This window comes from Cynara cardunculus, assembly GCF_001531365.2.
Source record: "Cynara cardunculus var. scolymus isolate 2C chromosome LG 5, CcrdV1, whole genome shotgun sequence".
NCBI lineage: Eukaryota > Viridiplantae > Streptophyta > Magnoliopsida > Asterales > Asteraceae > Cynara > Cynara cardunculus.
Window position 1 is genome coordinate 29,026,994 of NC_037532.1, and position 17,032 is coordinate 29,044,025.

The 17,032-nt window shown below is 34.9% G+C and overlaps 2 protein-coding genes across 6 annotated transcripts; one reads left to right on the forward strand and one right to left on the reverse strand.

Moving 5' to 3' along the window:
- Window positions 1-4,859: 4,859 nt before the first annotated feature.
- LOC112513408 lies at window positions 4,860-5,517 on the reverse strand. The gene has a single exon (XM_025119660.1). The coding sequence runs from the start codon at window positions 5,497-5,499 to the stop codon at window positions 4,987-4,989; it is 513 nt and encodes a 170-aa protein (XP_024975428.1). The 5' UTR covers window positions 5,500-5,517; the 3' UTR covers window positions 4,860-4,986.
- Window positions 5,518-8,585: 3,068 nt separating this feature from the next.
- LOC112513183 (RNA demethylase ALKBH5) lies at window positions 8,586-15,696 on the forward strand. Of its 5 annotated transcripts, none has more exons than XM_025119358.1 (7): window positions 8,586-8,890; window positions 9,561-10,175; window positions 13,115-13,200; window positions 13,474-13,784; window positions 13,861-13,932; window positions 14,614-14,892; window positions 15,366-15,696. In XM_025119358.1, exons 1-7 carry the CDS (start codon window positions 8,692-8,694, stop codon window positions 15,367-15,369), a joined length of 1,566 nt encoding a protein of 521 aa, XP_024975126.1. In that variant the 5' UTR covers window positions 8,586-8,691; the 3' UTR covers window positions 15,370-15,696. The 5 variants fall into 5 exon arrangements, with proteins under 5 accessions (XP_024975126.1, XP_024975127.1, XP_024975128.1 ...); XM_025119359.1 differs by lacking the exon at window positions 15,366-15,696 and having other exon boundaries at window positions 9,561-9,620; window positions 9,699-10,175; window positions 14,614-15,304; XM_025119360.1 differs by lacking the exon at window positions 15,366-15,696 and having other exon boundaries at window positions 8,586-8,881; window positions 9,561-9,620; window positions 9,699-10,175; window positions 14,614-15,304.
- Window positions 15,697-17,032: the final 1,336 nt, after the last annotated feature.

Consider the following 17,032-nt stretch of genomic DNA (forward strand, 5'->3'; position numbering starts at 1 on the left):
TGTCCACGCCTCGAATCCATTATCACATATGATAATGCACGTGAGATGCCTAGTCGTGTACAAGCGATTTGGCTCGCAACCTAGATCGTCGACATCTTTAATTTCGTATCATATGTGAAAGGCTATACTATCTATGAAAAATGTGATTGACTATAGTTTTATGAAGAGGTTCTCGTATGAATCCTTCCCAAATGTATAATTATGTATTTGATACATAGATGGAACTGGACATAAATGAACCGAACTGGAGATGATTGAATAGAGCTAGATTTGGCAAGAATGTACATGCGAGAGTGAGGTTATCGGGTGAAAGAATTGTGAATATTTTAGGGCTTTAATTTGATATGAGTTGTTTAGTAATTTATCAATTTTTTCTCATTTTCTTTATTTTTGTTCCACATATTTTGGTGTCACTCAATCTCGTCATGTTTCAATCTAATGTCGTGTCAAACGTGAGCCAACAGGTTTTGTTTTGTCATGTCTTTTTAATTTATGTCTTGAATACCAAGAATTTATAGTTTTAGAAACTTGGCTTATCATTAAGGAAAGAAAAGGGAGGGAAAGGGGAGAAAAAGTAATAAAAAAAATCGTGTTTTTTAAATTTTTTTTAGGAGAAAAGAAATGAAACAGAAGGAAAATAATCATAAGTTTCCTTCCAAAACTTTCATTCCAAATATGGGGAAAAAGGAAGGGAAATAAATCACAAGGGTGGTGCCTAATTGGTTTGAGCTTGACTCCAAAGATCAAACGTACCTGGAGGTCCTAGGTTCATATCCAATGAGGAATAAAAATCCCCTTGTAGCCACGAAGGTTCAAATGCGGTGACTTCGGGCTATCTGCAAAGCAGGTGGTTGTCCTAAGATTAGTCGGCTCGCATAGCGGGTTGGATATCCAAGTTAATTAAAAAAAAGGAAGGAAAGAAATAAATTGAAACCCTTAAAAATTATTAAAATTACAAAACTACCAAATCTTTCATTTTGAAGGATATATTTTTAAAGGGTATATTAGTAAAAATGACATATTCGGTTGTTGTGCTGAATAAACAGTTTGAATGTCAAAAATGATCATTTTACCCTCAGTCTATATTTTACTTTTATATACTTGAGACAACAAACCCACACCCCTTTCATCACAACAAACACCACCATCACCATACGGCTCCCCTTTCCATTCAAGTAAACACCACCAGTTTTCTTGAACCTGCCGAGAGGAACTCCATCATTCCACCATCACCAAATAGTTCCCCTTTCCATCTTATTGGCTGAAACTCCACAGGAATTGACAACCTAGATGAACAATCGAAAAACCACAATTAAAAATCGAAAACCACAACCGGAAAGACAAAGAAATCAAGGGGAAATAAAAAAAAAAAAACCTCCTTCGTAAAACTTGATTCTTCACTGCTGAAAACACAAAGAAATCAAAAACCTATGATAAATGATAGAAGCAGAATCAATGGAGTATTGAGAGAGGAGCAGTGTAGGCATGGGGATGGGCCCCGACCCGTCGGGGAACCCGGTCGGGCACGGGGATTCCCTGCTAAATCGGGGATGGGGACAGGGATCTCCGTTTGTCTCAAACCGGGGACGGGGACGGGGACGGTACTCCCCGCTCCACCCCGTACCCGTTATATGTACATATATTAATTAATAAATTATATATACAAACACACACACATACATAAATAAATATATATATATATTATTTATTTCAACTAAAGTGGTAATTCATAATTTCTCCTAACTAGGTTTATAATCTAAAATTGTTGCTATTTGGATGTTAATATGTAATATTTTGAATGTCAAGTCAAAATACAATTGTTCGACAAGTTTTATATATTACTTGATATGGTTTTATATTACTCAATATCTTTTGGTACATGTGACTATAAGTTTTTTTGGATTAAATTGATTTTTTTTGTTTTAAGTTATTAGTTCTTATATGATGTTGTGGTCTATTTGTATTAAATTAAATTCATTTTGGTTTTACGTTTATTGAAAATGTTTGAGATTTAAACATATAAACGGGAAAAAAATTCTTCGTTTCCCCGTTGGGAATGAGATGGGGATAGGGATGTGATTATAATCCCCGGTGGGGATGGGGACAGGGACAGGGACAGGGACAGGGACGGAGGTCCACACCCCATCCCCGCTCCATTCTCATGCCTAGAGCAGTGATGGAGTGTAGAGGGAGAGGGGTAGTTGGGGGAATTTAATGGTTGAATACAAATGACACAAGTTTTGTAGCTGAGTGATTTAGCCATGAGCTGACCGAATAAGCCCATACCGAACAACTAGATATGGCTGACCGAATAAGCTATATGACTTATACAACTCATTAAGCTGCAACCGAACAACCCATTAAGCTGCAACCGAACAACCCCTTAATATTGCCAAAAACAATTTAAAGATCTTATTTTACCATTTTGTGAACCACGTGTTGGAAGACAAATGATCTGTTCTTTTTTCTATTTCAGTATTTTTTTTTGGTTTATTGGTTTATTTTTCGGTGTTCTGAAAGACACGTCATGATAACTAGTGATGGCCAAAAACCGGTTCCGAGCCGGTCCCGAGCCTCAACAGTGCCGGCCATGATCAGTCCCGGTCCCGACCGAAAATGAAGAGCCCAGTTAAGGTGAAGTATAACCGGTTATGGTGAGCCGGTCTCGGTCCCGACCTTTAAAAAATATTTTTTAATTTCTTTTAATGATACATGTTTTTAATACATTATAAAATTTGTAATTGATTCACTCAAATACACTTTAAAAATGCGTTTTATTATAATTGAAATTACATTTTCTTCCAAAAATATATTATAAAATTATTTGAAAATACATTTATTCATCAATCATCATCGGTATCCCAAATCAGATTAATTTCAAGAGTTCTGGTCTCTTAAATTCTTCTAATAGCCTCTTGGACATCAAGGTCATCAATGTCGAGTACTTCATCATCGTCAAATTGTGAGTAAGTGCCGTCAGTATCGGTAGTTGGCGGCGTGCTTAGTCCCATGGCGATTGCATTTTCTTTCACTGCTTCAATCTCCACTTCTAACAATGTCGTGTGTTGAATTATATCAACGTTATCCAAGTAATTATTCAAATATATGTAACACTCCACAGACTCTAGGCTTAGTCTTGTCCGATGTATCAAAATGATCCTCCCACTAAGAGAAAAGGCGGACTCCGAAGCTACGGTACTATCTTGGATTGTTAACATATCATGCGTCATGCATGCCAAAACCAGGAATTGATATTGTTTTTGTTTCCAAAAACCTAATAGATCAATTTTTTCAAAATCTTCGACATCATTTGCGGGGCATGCGTCCATAAAGTTAGTATGCACGTACATATTTAGTTCACTTAAATGGTTATCAAATCTACTTCTTTTACTTGATTCATTTAAAACCTCTTTCATTAAATTCGTCATCAACTCTTTTCGACTTTGGCGATGACCACCGGAAGAACTAGAACCCGCAAATCCACGACTTGAAGAGCTTTGTTGTTGATTTCCTCCCCCAAAAAATGTTTACAATGATAAAATAAATCTTTGAAAATTACGATTAAATAAACGTTTTTGTTCCATTGAAAAAGAATTATCCATAGCTGTATCTAAACCAAAGACCACACATATTTGTGTATTAAAACTTCAACATCGATAACGTTTAAATATGGGTTTAACGTCGCATCACAAAGAAAAGCAAATGTGATGCTCATAAAATATTTTAACAATTTCTTTTTTATTGAACTCATCAACCTTCCCCAATTGTGATGATCTTCTTATTGTGCAATCTTACTTGTCAAAATATATAGCTGGTTTAAAAGTAAAGGGCCTATTGGATAATAAATACCAGATAAAAGTGTTGTCGTAGTTTTAAAATCGCCTAAAATATCATACAATCATTCAACCACTGCCCAATCAAGATTTCCAATAGAATTTTGCGGGTAATGGTTCTATAAAATGAAAAAAATATAACTTTTTTGTCTTAGCAAATTTTCAATCATAAAATAAGTCGAATGAGCATATTGAACCTCGGTCCCAAAATTTTAAAACCAATGTCTTCGCAATATTTTTTATATTCCGCATTCATTTTCTTAACCTCTGTGAAAATTCGCCTCAATATAAGTATAAACTTATCTATTACGGGTTTACAAATATTTAAACCGTCTCGAACGGCTAAACTATTATGCTTGCACAACAACGTGTATGAAATAATTTACTGTTTAAAATAGGTGTCAAATGACACTTTAATTTTTCCACACATAGGTTGTTATTACTTGAGTTATCAATGAAATACTAATTATTTTAGTAGTTAAATTATAGAATGCAAGACATTTTTTAATAATTGAAAATTGACGTGCACCTGAATGTGATGCACCAAACGGTTCAAACGCGATTACACGTTGGTATGTAAATCCTTCAACCATGACACTTATATAGGGTTTAGAAAGAAAAAAAAACAGTCATATAACGATCATAAACGGCTATATTTTAAAAAAAGAACGACTATATTTTTTGAAAAACTAGGTCGGGCCCATAACCGGTCCCGGTCAGGCCTGTCCTTCGAAACCCTCCAAAACAGCAACCGATCATGGTCGGCGGTCCTATAAGAAAGAGTTCCGACTCTTGCAAGACTGCGCTTTGGATCGACCATTTTCATGCCAGAAATTTTTACATCATGTATTTTTGGGCTTTTATAAAAACTTCGCCCGATCATGCCTTTAGGCCCGGGCTTCAAGCTTCTTTTTGCATCTTTATATCCCACAAAGGTAGTCTTTCTTTAACGGACAAAATGTATGCAGATCTTGTCTTTACCGATTAAGCCCCAATCCCAACTTGCAACATAAAACTTCACAAACATAACACAAATAAGATAAGAAATATTGGGAAACTTTTGTATTACTGTCTGATACAACTGATTGCTGATACTAAACAAACCCAGTATATCCCACCAGAGAGAGAGAGATACAGGTAAATTAATGTGGTTTTATTTGGGAGAGCCTTTGAGTACATCAGTAGGGGATAATGGAGGAGCATCCAGCTGATAAAGATTGAGGGCAGGACCAACAAACCTAAACAAGATCCAAGCTCCAATTATGATGTAAATGGAAGCATATGCAAATTTGTTTATCCAAAACAACAAACCCTTTTCTCCTACATACAATTCCAATGCCTTTTCTCTTACTGTCATGTCTTCCCATTCCTTTTTCGCCACTTCTTTCTTCCTCCCCATCATCATGTTCTTATCGTTCGATTCGTTTTCTTGATCTCTTCGCGTTTTCCTCCTCACCCCTCTTCGGAATTTGATCTGAACTGCATTCTTGTCCGATGGCGGTGATGGGTTGTCGTCGGTGGTCGTGGCGGTGGTGTTGTCACTGCTGCTGGTTCTGATTGGGAGGAGGGTGGGTGGTTGGCGGTGGAGGTGGTGGTGGTGGTGCTTCTGAGAAGTGAAGATATGGGTGGTTATGGATTTGGTGAATGGGAGAATGGAAGAGTTCATTTTTTTGACTTTGAGTGGTGAGTGGTGGAAGGAAGCAGGTGATGGTGGATGGATTTTGTTATCCTTTTTGAGAGGGAAGGATGTGTGGTGAGGTTTTGCCATGGTGTTTATTATTACAATAATGGTCCTTAGACTATTTGTGGACTTGCAATTTTGGTCCCTAGACCATTTAGTTTTCGTCAATGGTTTATTGTTTCGATTGTAGGTTTCCCAAATTGGTCTTCCGTTTATTTTCAGTTGAATTTCAATGTGAAGCAACTCACGTGCAAAGCATGTACTTATGATTTCAATTGCAATGCTTTTTGATTTTAGGGGTTGTTTGTTTATTTCTTAATAGTTTCACTAAGAAGCAACATTTGAATCGTTACAAGATGAATATTGTTTCCCAAAAAAAAAAAAATCTGTCTTTTAATGATTCTAAAACCCTTTGAATGATTTTGTATCATATGTCTCCCTTAATCATTAAGAGCCCCAATTTCATTGTAAACAATTACCAAACAATTATATTTCATTTTGCACTATACCATGAGAGCCTCTTAATCATTCTGACGACTTAATCATTCTATACCAAACCATTCAGCAACTGCCAAACAGTCCCTTAAAGTTGATAACTCAAACTCTCAACCTTTTTTCATGGTTCGTTTATTTTCTCACCCTTAATTTTATTTTATGGTTTTCTATGATTTTAAGAGAGTAACAGAATTGTTGGTTTATTTAATTTGTGTAATAATATAAGTTTTTTTAAACAAAATGATAATTAGAATTAATTATATACAAGTAATTTTTCGTTATAAATATATAATTATTATAATTTGTAAAGTTGTAAAAAATATAGGACATATTTCTAACAACTGATATTTGGTGTTAATTGTGTAATTGATTAAATATTAATTAATGTTTACATCAAATTTTATATTATTCTTATAAAAGAAATAATACAGACGTTTAAAGACAGGTTTTAACTGCAATAGAAATGCAATACATTCTTCAAACAAAGATGTTGTTTTTTCATACGTGTTTTCAATATACCTAAATGTTAAGATTTAAGGGTTTTAAAAACCCCGTCAAACTAGTCAAATCAAAACGGTTTGAGCGGTATGTCAGTCTGATCTGAAAAATAATCAAATTATCGGGTCTGGTCCAGTCTGCGGTTTGAACAAATCGATTGTTAAAATACACATGTATTGGTTAATAAAAAAGTCCATTCAAGCTATTTTTCACTTTTCTATTATCCACGTTCCTAAATCATCGAATTTTTGATACATCAAAAATCAAAATCCAAAATTGAAAACCGTCCTTTGATTTGCTCAATGTTTGTCCAAAATTTCAACTAATGTTGGTGGACTTGTTAAACTTTTTACAACCTGTTTAATGTTTTTTTTTTTTATTTTGGAGATAAATGTCTTATTTTATAATTCATGTACTATTCTAATCAGGTAAGATTCAACAATATCACTTACTTATCAGGTAAGATTTTAATCCACAAAAATTGTATCAAATGCAACTATTTACCCAACAAACGTTAACCGTGGTAAGAGTCACCGCTCTCACTTACCGGGTAAGACTCTCGGTGCTCTTACTGGATAAGATTCTTCTTGGTACTTATCATATTCATCCGATAAGATAATGTTACTTAATAAGCGCTTAACTGCGTAAGCGTTTGGTAAACAGTTCATTAGTGCTATATTGCTAGAAATTTTATTTTGGAGATTAATGTTATTTTTCTTTTAATTCAAAGTCCATAATAGACTAAAACCGTTTAAATCGATCAGATCATACCGTTTTTTACAGTTCAATTTAATTGTTTGGTTTGAAAAATTTCTTAACCCATATTATTTTTGGTTTATAGTTTAGAGGTTAACCCGTTCAAGAGAGATCACGAACACCTGTGATTAAAATCTACTTCCCGAACACATAAAACGATCCAAAAACGTTATGATCCACAATATGAGCAATTTGATCGTATTCGTGTTATGGATGTACTTATGACGACAAATTGGAAAAATGATGGTTTTTTATATATTTTATTTTAGTCATTTAGAATTAAAATAATTAAATATTTTGTAATACTAGATATATTCAATTATCTATTGGTTGTTTGGATGGTATTTTCTTAAGTTCTATATAGATAAAATTGTTTATATAGATTAATTTGTTTGTATAAATTGTTAATTTTTTTGTTTAAGATGGTTTTTTCATAGATGAAATGAGCATGTTTTTTAATTGAGAAATTTAAGTTTGGAAATAAACATGACTTTTTGCATAAAACTCTCTTTTAAAATCTTACTTAATAAGCCATTATTTATATCATTAAGCAACTGTCAAACAATCACATATATCTGATCGAAATAAACTAATGAGTTTCATTAAACTGTTAACAAACAGATCCTAAAATAAAAAGTATAAAATCGACAAAATAATAAAATATTATATTCAAAACTTGTTAATAAATAAATAAATAATTTTTTTGGAGTCAACTTAAAAAATGTTGATTTTCAGGATCTTGAATAATATTATATTTTCCTTTTAAAAAAATAACGTTATATTATTTAATTAAAAAAATAACGTTATATTATTTAATTAAAAAAATAACGTTATATTATTTAATCTCTCTCTTGAAAGTCTTTTTACATGAACATTAAATAACCCACTTCTGAAAATCATGATATCATTAAATTATGTCAGATGTTATTATATCTTTTCTTAATTAAAAATAAAATATTATATATATTTTCTTTAAAAGAAAAAATATATTTTTTAAAGATTCATCGTTAATTATTTGATATTTTATAAAATCTCATATAAAGAGTTTTTTTTAAATTTATAACTAAAAACACTTTCAGGTTTTAAATCATTAAGGAGGTATTTGGATTACTTATATAAATAATTTATTGATTTATTTCAATACGATATCAATAATAAATATTTTTAAATATTTAAATAAACAATTTATATCGATACCAAACTGATAATATATAATATATTTTTTTAATAATTACAGTTTACAAAATAAAAACACAAGTAAAATTGATTTGTGTGTCGATTTGAAGCTTCTGAAACGACTACTGAGAAGAGTCAAGAAAACAAGTCTTGAATTCCTCTCTTTCTCTCTCTTCCATCTCTACCACACAACCCATCGAAATCGTCTGCTTCAATAACCCCCGATCCTCCACCGTCTTCACTCACAACACCATGATCAACGGTGGCGTTACCCCAAATCAACCGCCGGAGGACGAATTTGATCCCTTTTTACAAGGCTACAACCCTAGCGACCTTCGAACTGCCTCCGAATTTCTTCTCAATTGGTTGCCTTTCCTCTCTAAAGGCCTTTGCGATCACTGCTCCCACTCCATCTCTCATCGCGTTCGATCTCTGCATCCTAGTATGTCATGTGTGTATTTTGTGTTTACCTTGTCAAATTGTAGGTGTTTTATACTGTAACTGCAAGCAACGTAATTATTCATAAAATTCTTTGCGTACATCTACGTATTGTGTGATTTGGTATTGGGATCTTGTTGTTACTGCAGATCTTTTTGGTTTCTAGTTTGAGAAAATCTCCCTTTGTGTGTGATCGCACATTTATTATCATTATTATACCCCCCCCCCCCCCCTTTTTTTTTGTCAAAGCTACTATGTTTCAAATGCACATCGTTTCAAAAGCGCTTTAAATTTTGTGATTATATGAAGTTTAATGTAGTTGAAAATCTTTTTCTAGAAAGATTTATCGTTTATATAAATTTGAAGTTTAAAATTAACCTGTTTGACACCCGAAGAGAAGGTGTAGTTCTTACTGGAAAGGGGATAATTAATCTATTTCATCCCATGGTCGGTTTACTTTACCAACATCTTACATAAGCATGTCACTGGATCGGTGATGCCTCTTTGATGGTATTCTTTTTATATCTGAAAGAGGCCATTTCTAAGGAGGACAGACTGTATAGAATGTCTTGTGTTATTGTTGGTTAAGTTGGTATTCATGTTGGGATATGTTTACTGGTTTTGGTTGTTCTGAATATTATCTAATTTGGTTGTGTTTTCTTCTATTCATTGGTGAATATTAGTTGAGTATGATGCTGAACAGCCACACCAACGCGGGGAAGTACAAGTTTCAACATCAAATGGTAGGGATTTGAATAGATGTACTGGCAATCAGGACAACCATGATTCTAATTGGCTAAGTGGTTGCAAAAATGGAACAGATATCAATGACACAGAGGATACAAATTCTTTGGGTAGCTGGAAAGATGGTGCAAATGGAGCATTGGAACAAATTGAAGAGACTTTAGGAAGTTTGAGGGTTCAATCACCAGAACATGTTAAAAGCCCTAGGCCACGAATGTCATGGGCTGATATGGCACAGGAGGAGATGGATGCTGACGAAGAGGAGGAAGCTAGCAGGCAATTTGGTAATAGCAGTAGCCAAGTGGAAGAGACAGGTGGAGAAGTGAAGACTACCCCAAAGCCAGAGTTGTCAAGAGAACAAAGAGAACGCATTCGCTTTACAAATGTGAAGAGGAAGAAAGATTTTATTTGCTTGGAGAGAGTTAGTGGGAAATTTGTGAATATCCTTGATGGCCTTGAGCTCCATGCTGGTGTATTCAGTGCAGTGGAGCAGAAAAAGATAGTTGATTTTGTTTATGAGCTTCAGGAGAAAGGAAAGAATGGAAAATTGAAAGGTTTGTTATTCCACAAAATGATCCTTATATTATATGATAAAATTTGTAATTGTATACTTTGTTTCTTCTTTATCCACTTTTATGTTGTCAAATATTCCTACTAAATGTCAAATGATTGATCCTTGGATTTCATAATTATAGCATGCTATTTAAAAAAATATGGTTTAAAAAAATATGGTTCAAGTAACAGTCTTATCCAGATATAACATTAATCTGTGTAGAAGTAGCTCTCCCACGTATTTCATATGCTATATGTGTGTTTGTGTGTGCATTTCAAAACATGTGAAGAATTAGATGTGAACTTAAAGATATAGAGGCTATAGTTTGCATTTTGCCTACACTACTTTGAAGGACTCACCTCTAATCCAGATATAATGGGTAGAAGTAGCGCTACCACGTATTTCATATGCTATGTGTGTGTGCATTTCAAAACATGGTAAGGCTTTAGATGTGAACTCGGAGACATAGATGCGCTGGTATGCAACTTTGCATATACTGCTAGTATTCACCATTGCTCTACTTTACATTGGTAGGTTGCAAACATCTACAAACCTTCATTGATTTTTTAAGTATGCTGTGGCTGAAGGTTGTCATTTAGTCCTTTAACTTGTGGACCTATAATCTTTCTGTATTTTTAAGAATATTTTCTTCCTCATATTGGGTTATGCCTATTCATTTGGGGGTGTGGGGTTGGGAAATGGTGACTAAACAGACTTTAAGAGGTTGGCTGGGCTGATTGACATGTCAACACTCAACATGTATGGTAAGTGAGGAGGCAAGAAAAAGTCAGCAGATTCTTGGAATCAACTGTCAAGACTGAAAAAATCTTTTTGTCAGATTTTTATTTTTGACACCTATCATAACCAATTTTCTATATTCAAGGATACAATTGGGATCAGGGTGCTTTTATGCACAAAAATTGTCAATTGGTTTAAAATTATGAAGAATATATATGCATTCTATTCAGCTGAAAGGGAGGTTTTATATTTGGTGTTCCTACTGCTTTCGGCATTTGTTCGAGATTTTCACTTGCTGGCAATTTTTTTAATGAACCCAAGCACCTGATACACATCCATTCTGATGCTTCTAGCTTGCTAGAAGTTAGCCTGGTGGAGGCATTGGATAAATCTTGGACTTTTAAGCACAAGCACATGCGTCAATGGCTTAAGATTGTGTGATTGTTGCTTGCTTCATGAGTTCGGCAGTTCCATGAAACCACTAAAGCAAAAAGTTATACCAGACTTCACCCTATAGGCATTGCAAAACTGGAAATATTGGAAGAAAGTGATGGGAAAGGGAGTTACTATGAGAATGATGCTTAACTACCTGTCACTGGGCAAACCATAGCAAATGGACATGATACTTGAAGAAAAAGAGCAGAGCAATGACAAAAACAAGAACATATTTTTCATCTTGCTCACAGATACTCACCAATGGTCCAGTTTTTGGAGCTGTTGATGAGCCACCACACTTCATCCTTGTTATCAGGAAACACCCAATTATTTCTAGGAAAATCTGCCATTGAGAATGGTGATTTTGCATGTTTCTCTTTTAATTTGCTGCAGAAAATCTTAAAGTTGTATGAATCTAAATGTTGTGATAGTAGAAGTTTGACGTGCACACTCCCTAGGGCCCTCAAACTTATGTTTATAAATTCGTAAGGAATGCTTTTTTCATGATCTAAGTAGAACTTTAAAATAAAAATCTTCTAGAAAGGACATAAGAAAGAGGCTATCTTATTTTATTAGACGTCAGGTGATGTAGTGGTGCTTAATTGTCATTAAGAAAGACTCCAAGAAGAAAGCATCCAAAGAAACCAGACTAGAATGAAGTAGTTGTGAACCTCAAACCCTGACCAGTCTTGGTCTGTAAGAAAAATATCCCTTCAACATTAGAAATGAATTTTGGAACACTTGAATGCTAAATATCAGTCAATAGGCATTTCTTTGTTTCGTAACAGACATCAAGACGTCCGTCAACCTGACTATGTTAATCCTGTCACCACTTGGCATGGTTTTTGGTGCCTTGATCAATTCAGGCAGGAGGCTAGAATTGATCTTGGACCATATTAGCCACTAACATATTAATGAGAGCATAATAGTTTCGGCCCATGGTGCATGACTGCGTGAATTGATGCAAAACCAAAAACTGAGCTATGTTGGCTGATGGATGGTATCTGCAAATTTTCAAATTTGAGAAGTAACAAAATTCGAAAAACTAAAATATGTAAGCAAGTGACTTTTAAGCATAATAGATGGTTTTAGAGTGAACTAACACAAATGAAAGACAATAGACAGTATTCAACCCTATAACACTATCAGAGACACCTTTAAGTAAATATAAAGCACTTAATATCTCACTAAATTCATTACAAGAGTCACCAAAAATTTAAATGGAAATTAGCAACTTACAACCTATAAAAAATTATCACATCATTCACTATCATACCATCTATCACCATTTCCGTCATGGAGTAATAGTTTGCTGTATCTGTGGCATTTTCTATTCTCTTCATCATTGTTCTCCCTTCTCAAGTCGTACTCTTCTTTTGGATTGAATTTTAAACACAGCAATGTTATGTCTATTAGAATGTGTAGTTGATTAGCAAGTAGTGTCGATAAAGCTTGGCAAGATGGTAGGCAAATATGGTGAAGTGAAAAAAGTAGCACTATGATGCAACTCCACGGAAAGAAAAAAGTTTCTAATTGAGGTTATAGATTGGATAGAGGGAATATGAACTCGTTTGGACATCCTGTTATATGAACCTTCAAATTTTTATTATGAAAGGTGCAACAAACATAAATTTATATGAAGAACCTTATCTAATGATCCAATTTCTTCCTCGTCTGAATTTGTTTCTGATTGAATGCTTGAACATATTGAATCATAAGGAATCTGTAAAACTTCACATCACTCACTTTTCAATAAATTTCTTGCAGAACGCACCTATACCGCTCCTCAGAAGTGGATGAGGGGAAAAGGGCGGGTGACCATCCAATTTGGCTGTTGTTACAACTATGCAACAGTAAGTTGATCTTTCCATTCCAGCCCTCCAAAATTCAGTTCTCTAAATTGCCTTACTCCCTCTGTCCGAAAGTAAATGTTCTATAAATATGTAATATTACACTTTCTAATTAAGCACATTACAATTGTACCCTTAATAATAGAGGGAATAATGACTTTCACCATCTCATCAGGGTATAATTAGAAAGTAGGCACTTGCTTTTGAATTGAACACTTATTTTGGGGGTGAGGAGTAATGGATTCCGTCACCTTACTGTGTCTCCTCTGGCTGCAGGATAGAAATGGTAACCCACCAGGGATACTTAAGAATGAGTTAGTAGATCCCATACCTCATCTTTTTAAAGTTATCATCAAGAGATTGGTCAAATGGCATGTTCTTCCTCCTACATGTGTACCCGACAGTTGTATAGTCAACATTTACGATGAAGGCGATTGCATTCCACCTCATATCGACAATCATGATTTTCTTCGGCCATTTTGCACAGTTTCTTTTCTCAGCGAGTGCAATATTCTTTTTGGAACGAATTTGAAAATAGAGGGCCCCGGGGAGTTTTCTGGTGCATTCGCCATCCAGTTACCAGTGGGGTTAGTAGCTCCACATGTTCACTTGATCTTAGTTCATTTAACTGTGATTTAAATCTAACTGCACCATTTCCTCCAGATCTGTTCTTGTTTTAAATGGGAATGGAGCCGACATAGCGAAACATTGTGTGCCAGCAGTTCCTACCAAAAGGTTCTAATTCTCACTCTGCTTGAAATTTGTGTTTGTCAATAAAGAATTTGGCCCGTATTTTGCAATCATGGGCTAGCTTATTATTGAGCTTATTGAAAAAGCCTCGTTTCCATTAGCCATAAGCCAACTTTTTGAAAAGCTACTTCAAGTAACATTTCAATAAGCTTCTCTGGATTTTTTCCTCTTCTTTTCCAATTTTCCCCTTATACTTTTTCCGATTAGTTTTCAAGGTCATTTTACATTATCATCTAGCCTATCAGCTAGTTATTACCAAACATGACTAGTTTATCAGCTTGCTTATTAGCCAACAGTTAGCTTATTAGCCAACAACTAGCTTATTAGAACCACAAGGGTTGTGACATAGTGGTTGAGGCCTTGGGAGTGGGAGATGTGGTGGGATATCCCATCTGCCAAGGGTTCGATTCCAGGAGTACATAACAATTGTGGCCATTTATTTTTATCAAGACTGATTTCTTACAGTCACAATTTGCGGGTATTAGTCCAGGCATAGCCTCAGACACCTTTCCAAAAAAAAACTAGCTTATTAGCCAACAACTAGCTTTAACAGCTCGTTTGCCAAACATAACCTTGGTCAAGGTAGCTTTCATCTTTTGTTTCAACAAATAATCAACTTTACCATAAAGGGTCCCTTTTGATATTTCTTTTATGTTTTCCTTTCAGGGTTTCAATTACATTCAGGAAAATGGATGAATCAAAATGGCCAAACGGGTTTATTCCAGAACCTGATTTGCAAGGACTCGAGCCACTTGTGTATGAATCAGACAAACCCAAGGTTGGTGGTTCATATATCTCCAAACCACGTCCTTCGAATAGGCAAGTTGCTAGAAGAGACGACCCAATGGACCCCTCAAGAGGATTACTAGGTTCACAGCCGCGTTTCTATGGTCAAAGTCAAACAAGACATCATGGTCCTAGTCCTGGAAATCGAAGGAAAGCCAGGTCAGAATATTGATATGCTTACACTTTCCACTCTGAAAACACATTCTTGCGGTTTCTTGACATATATCGCTTCTTCAAATGTGCATTTGTTCGTTAGTCCCCATACCAAATGATGGTTTCTATTTGAGTGTGTGAAATCTAGCTTTAAGTCCGAATCTGACAAGGATCGAGCAACTGTTATGGCCCTAGTTTCACAAAATGGATATGTGATTCCAACTTCTGAAAGGTGTGTGTGTGATTGAAAATAAGCAGGAAAACAAATGAAAGGAGAAAGATTGTTAGTTCCATTTATGGGTGTATGAGGTTTTAGAGTTTTTGAATATCCTTGTACATGTTATAAGTCATATCTGATTTCTCCACCTCCAAATTGAGTGCATGGGTTTGATTTGAAGTTTGATATTTTGTTGAGTTCAATATGTTCATTTCCTCAATTAAGCAACTAGGTATGCTTCCCAACGGCTTTAGTCTAGCAGGTAAAAAGGTGGATATCCTTGCAGAATGGAACAGAGGTCATAGGGTTCGACTTCATATACCATCCACTTGGACACACGATTTACCTCCTTCTGATGGTCGTGGGATCAATATGGTGGGGGAACTGCAGAGGGTGGTGTCATGCCTTTTTTTTTTTTAGAAGTCGTAAGGTATGCTTTTGTGGATTTATAGGTCGTAAATAGTATAAAAATTGTGTACAAAGACTTATCTCCGGTTCTTGCAAAGATAGGGAGTCTTTGTTACACCCGAGTCGATCTATAATGTCAACTTGTAGAGATGTAAAGAGTATCATCAGTGAGTTCCCCCTCCCCTCCCTCCCTCCCTCCCTCCCCTCCAACACAGACAATGCTCGATTGCATACATTACCGATAATTGTATGGTGATATTGGTTGTTAGATAAATTGTTGGTTTTATCATGTTGATTTGTTATGCAACAGAAATAGTTGGATATGAACAAAATGATCATTAAATCATAACGTAATGTTGAACCCATTGAATTTTTTTTGGCCTAGAAACGCCTACCCTTCGGTTAAAGATTACTTCACAAAAACACGTAAATGACAAAGTTAGACTATTAATCTTCTCGTTGCAAAAACATACATAACCATACCAAAAATGAGGAAACGTTAAACGGAAAGTACACGCTAGGTCGTGAGACTTATCACCATGGGTCATCAGTTTGAGCCTTCTCGGATCTTTTTGACCGTTTTCTTCACGATTTTGTAGGATTAGTTAAGGTGGATGCAAGTTGAGTGTCCGTCAGTTTGAAGCTTCTTAGTATTACTGAGGATTTTTTTGCCTGTTATCTTCAAATTTTAGTGGGATCAGTATATAAGTTGGTTTGGAAACCCATGAGTTATAAAAAAGGGAACAAACAAGGCAGTTGAGATTGTGGTGGTGGTCCAATTAAACTTGTTAAATGAGATTGAGTCAAGTGAAGAATGTGTAATTGACAAATGAGGATGGTTCCACTTTTTGAGTGGTCCAAACCCAAACCAAACCAAACCAAACCAGATTCTTGATTCTCAATTAATACCATAATAAATCACTGCTTTTTTAAAAGCATTATCAGGTCCACTCTACACCCTACAAACCCATCTCAATCATGCCATTTATATCTCAATTGTACCCATACCAACCTTCTCTTTTCTTTTTCTAGCAAGTAAATAAATAACAAGAAGTATTTGAACCCGTAATATTGGATCGTTGAACGGGAAAAGGATTTGTAATGACGTGTTTGTGGTAAAACAACCTTTACGAGGTCAAGACGCTGTGATATGTTGTTCTGTAAAAGGTGTACCTGATGATTACTTTAAAAAGTTTTGACAATTAAGTGATTGTTGTTTGGTATATGAATAGAAACCCAGGGTTAGTATTCATACAACGACTTCAGAAAACCATCTTCCGGAACAAACCATTCTCGTCCTTTTTGTTCTTCTAAATTCCTCGACAATAGTTCTATATACAAATATGAAAAGATGAAAACCGAACACTTATGCTATGCATAGTTGTTGTTGATAATTCATATTATCTATACTATATTATAAAGCATTTGACAAAAACTCTTAAAAACCATTTTTTATGCGTAAAGTACTGTTTATTAATGCATATTACTTAAAACTCAATATTACAAGTAGATTGTGCGTAA

Excerpts from the sequence above, each read along its gene's own strand:
- LOC112513408 (XM_025119660.1), bottom strand. The coding sequence starts at position 5,499 with ATGAACTCTTCCATTCTCCCATTCACCAAATCCATAACCACCCATATC.
- LOC112513183 (XM_025119356.1), top strand. The coding sequence starts at position 8,692 with ATGATCAACGGTGGCGTTACCCCAAATCAACCGCCGGAGGACGAATTT. Across the intron at positions 8,891-9,560 it reads TCTGCATCCTAGTATGTCAT|TTGAGTATGATGCTGAACAG; the intron begins GTGTGTATTTTG and ends GGTGAATATTAG. Across the intron at positions 13,201-13,473 it reads GTTGTTACAACTATGCAACA|GATAGAAATGGTAACCCACC; the intron begins GTAAGTTGATCT and ends CTCTGGCTGCAG.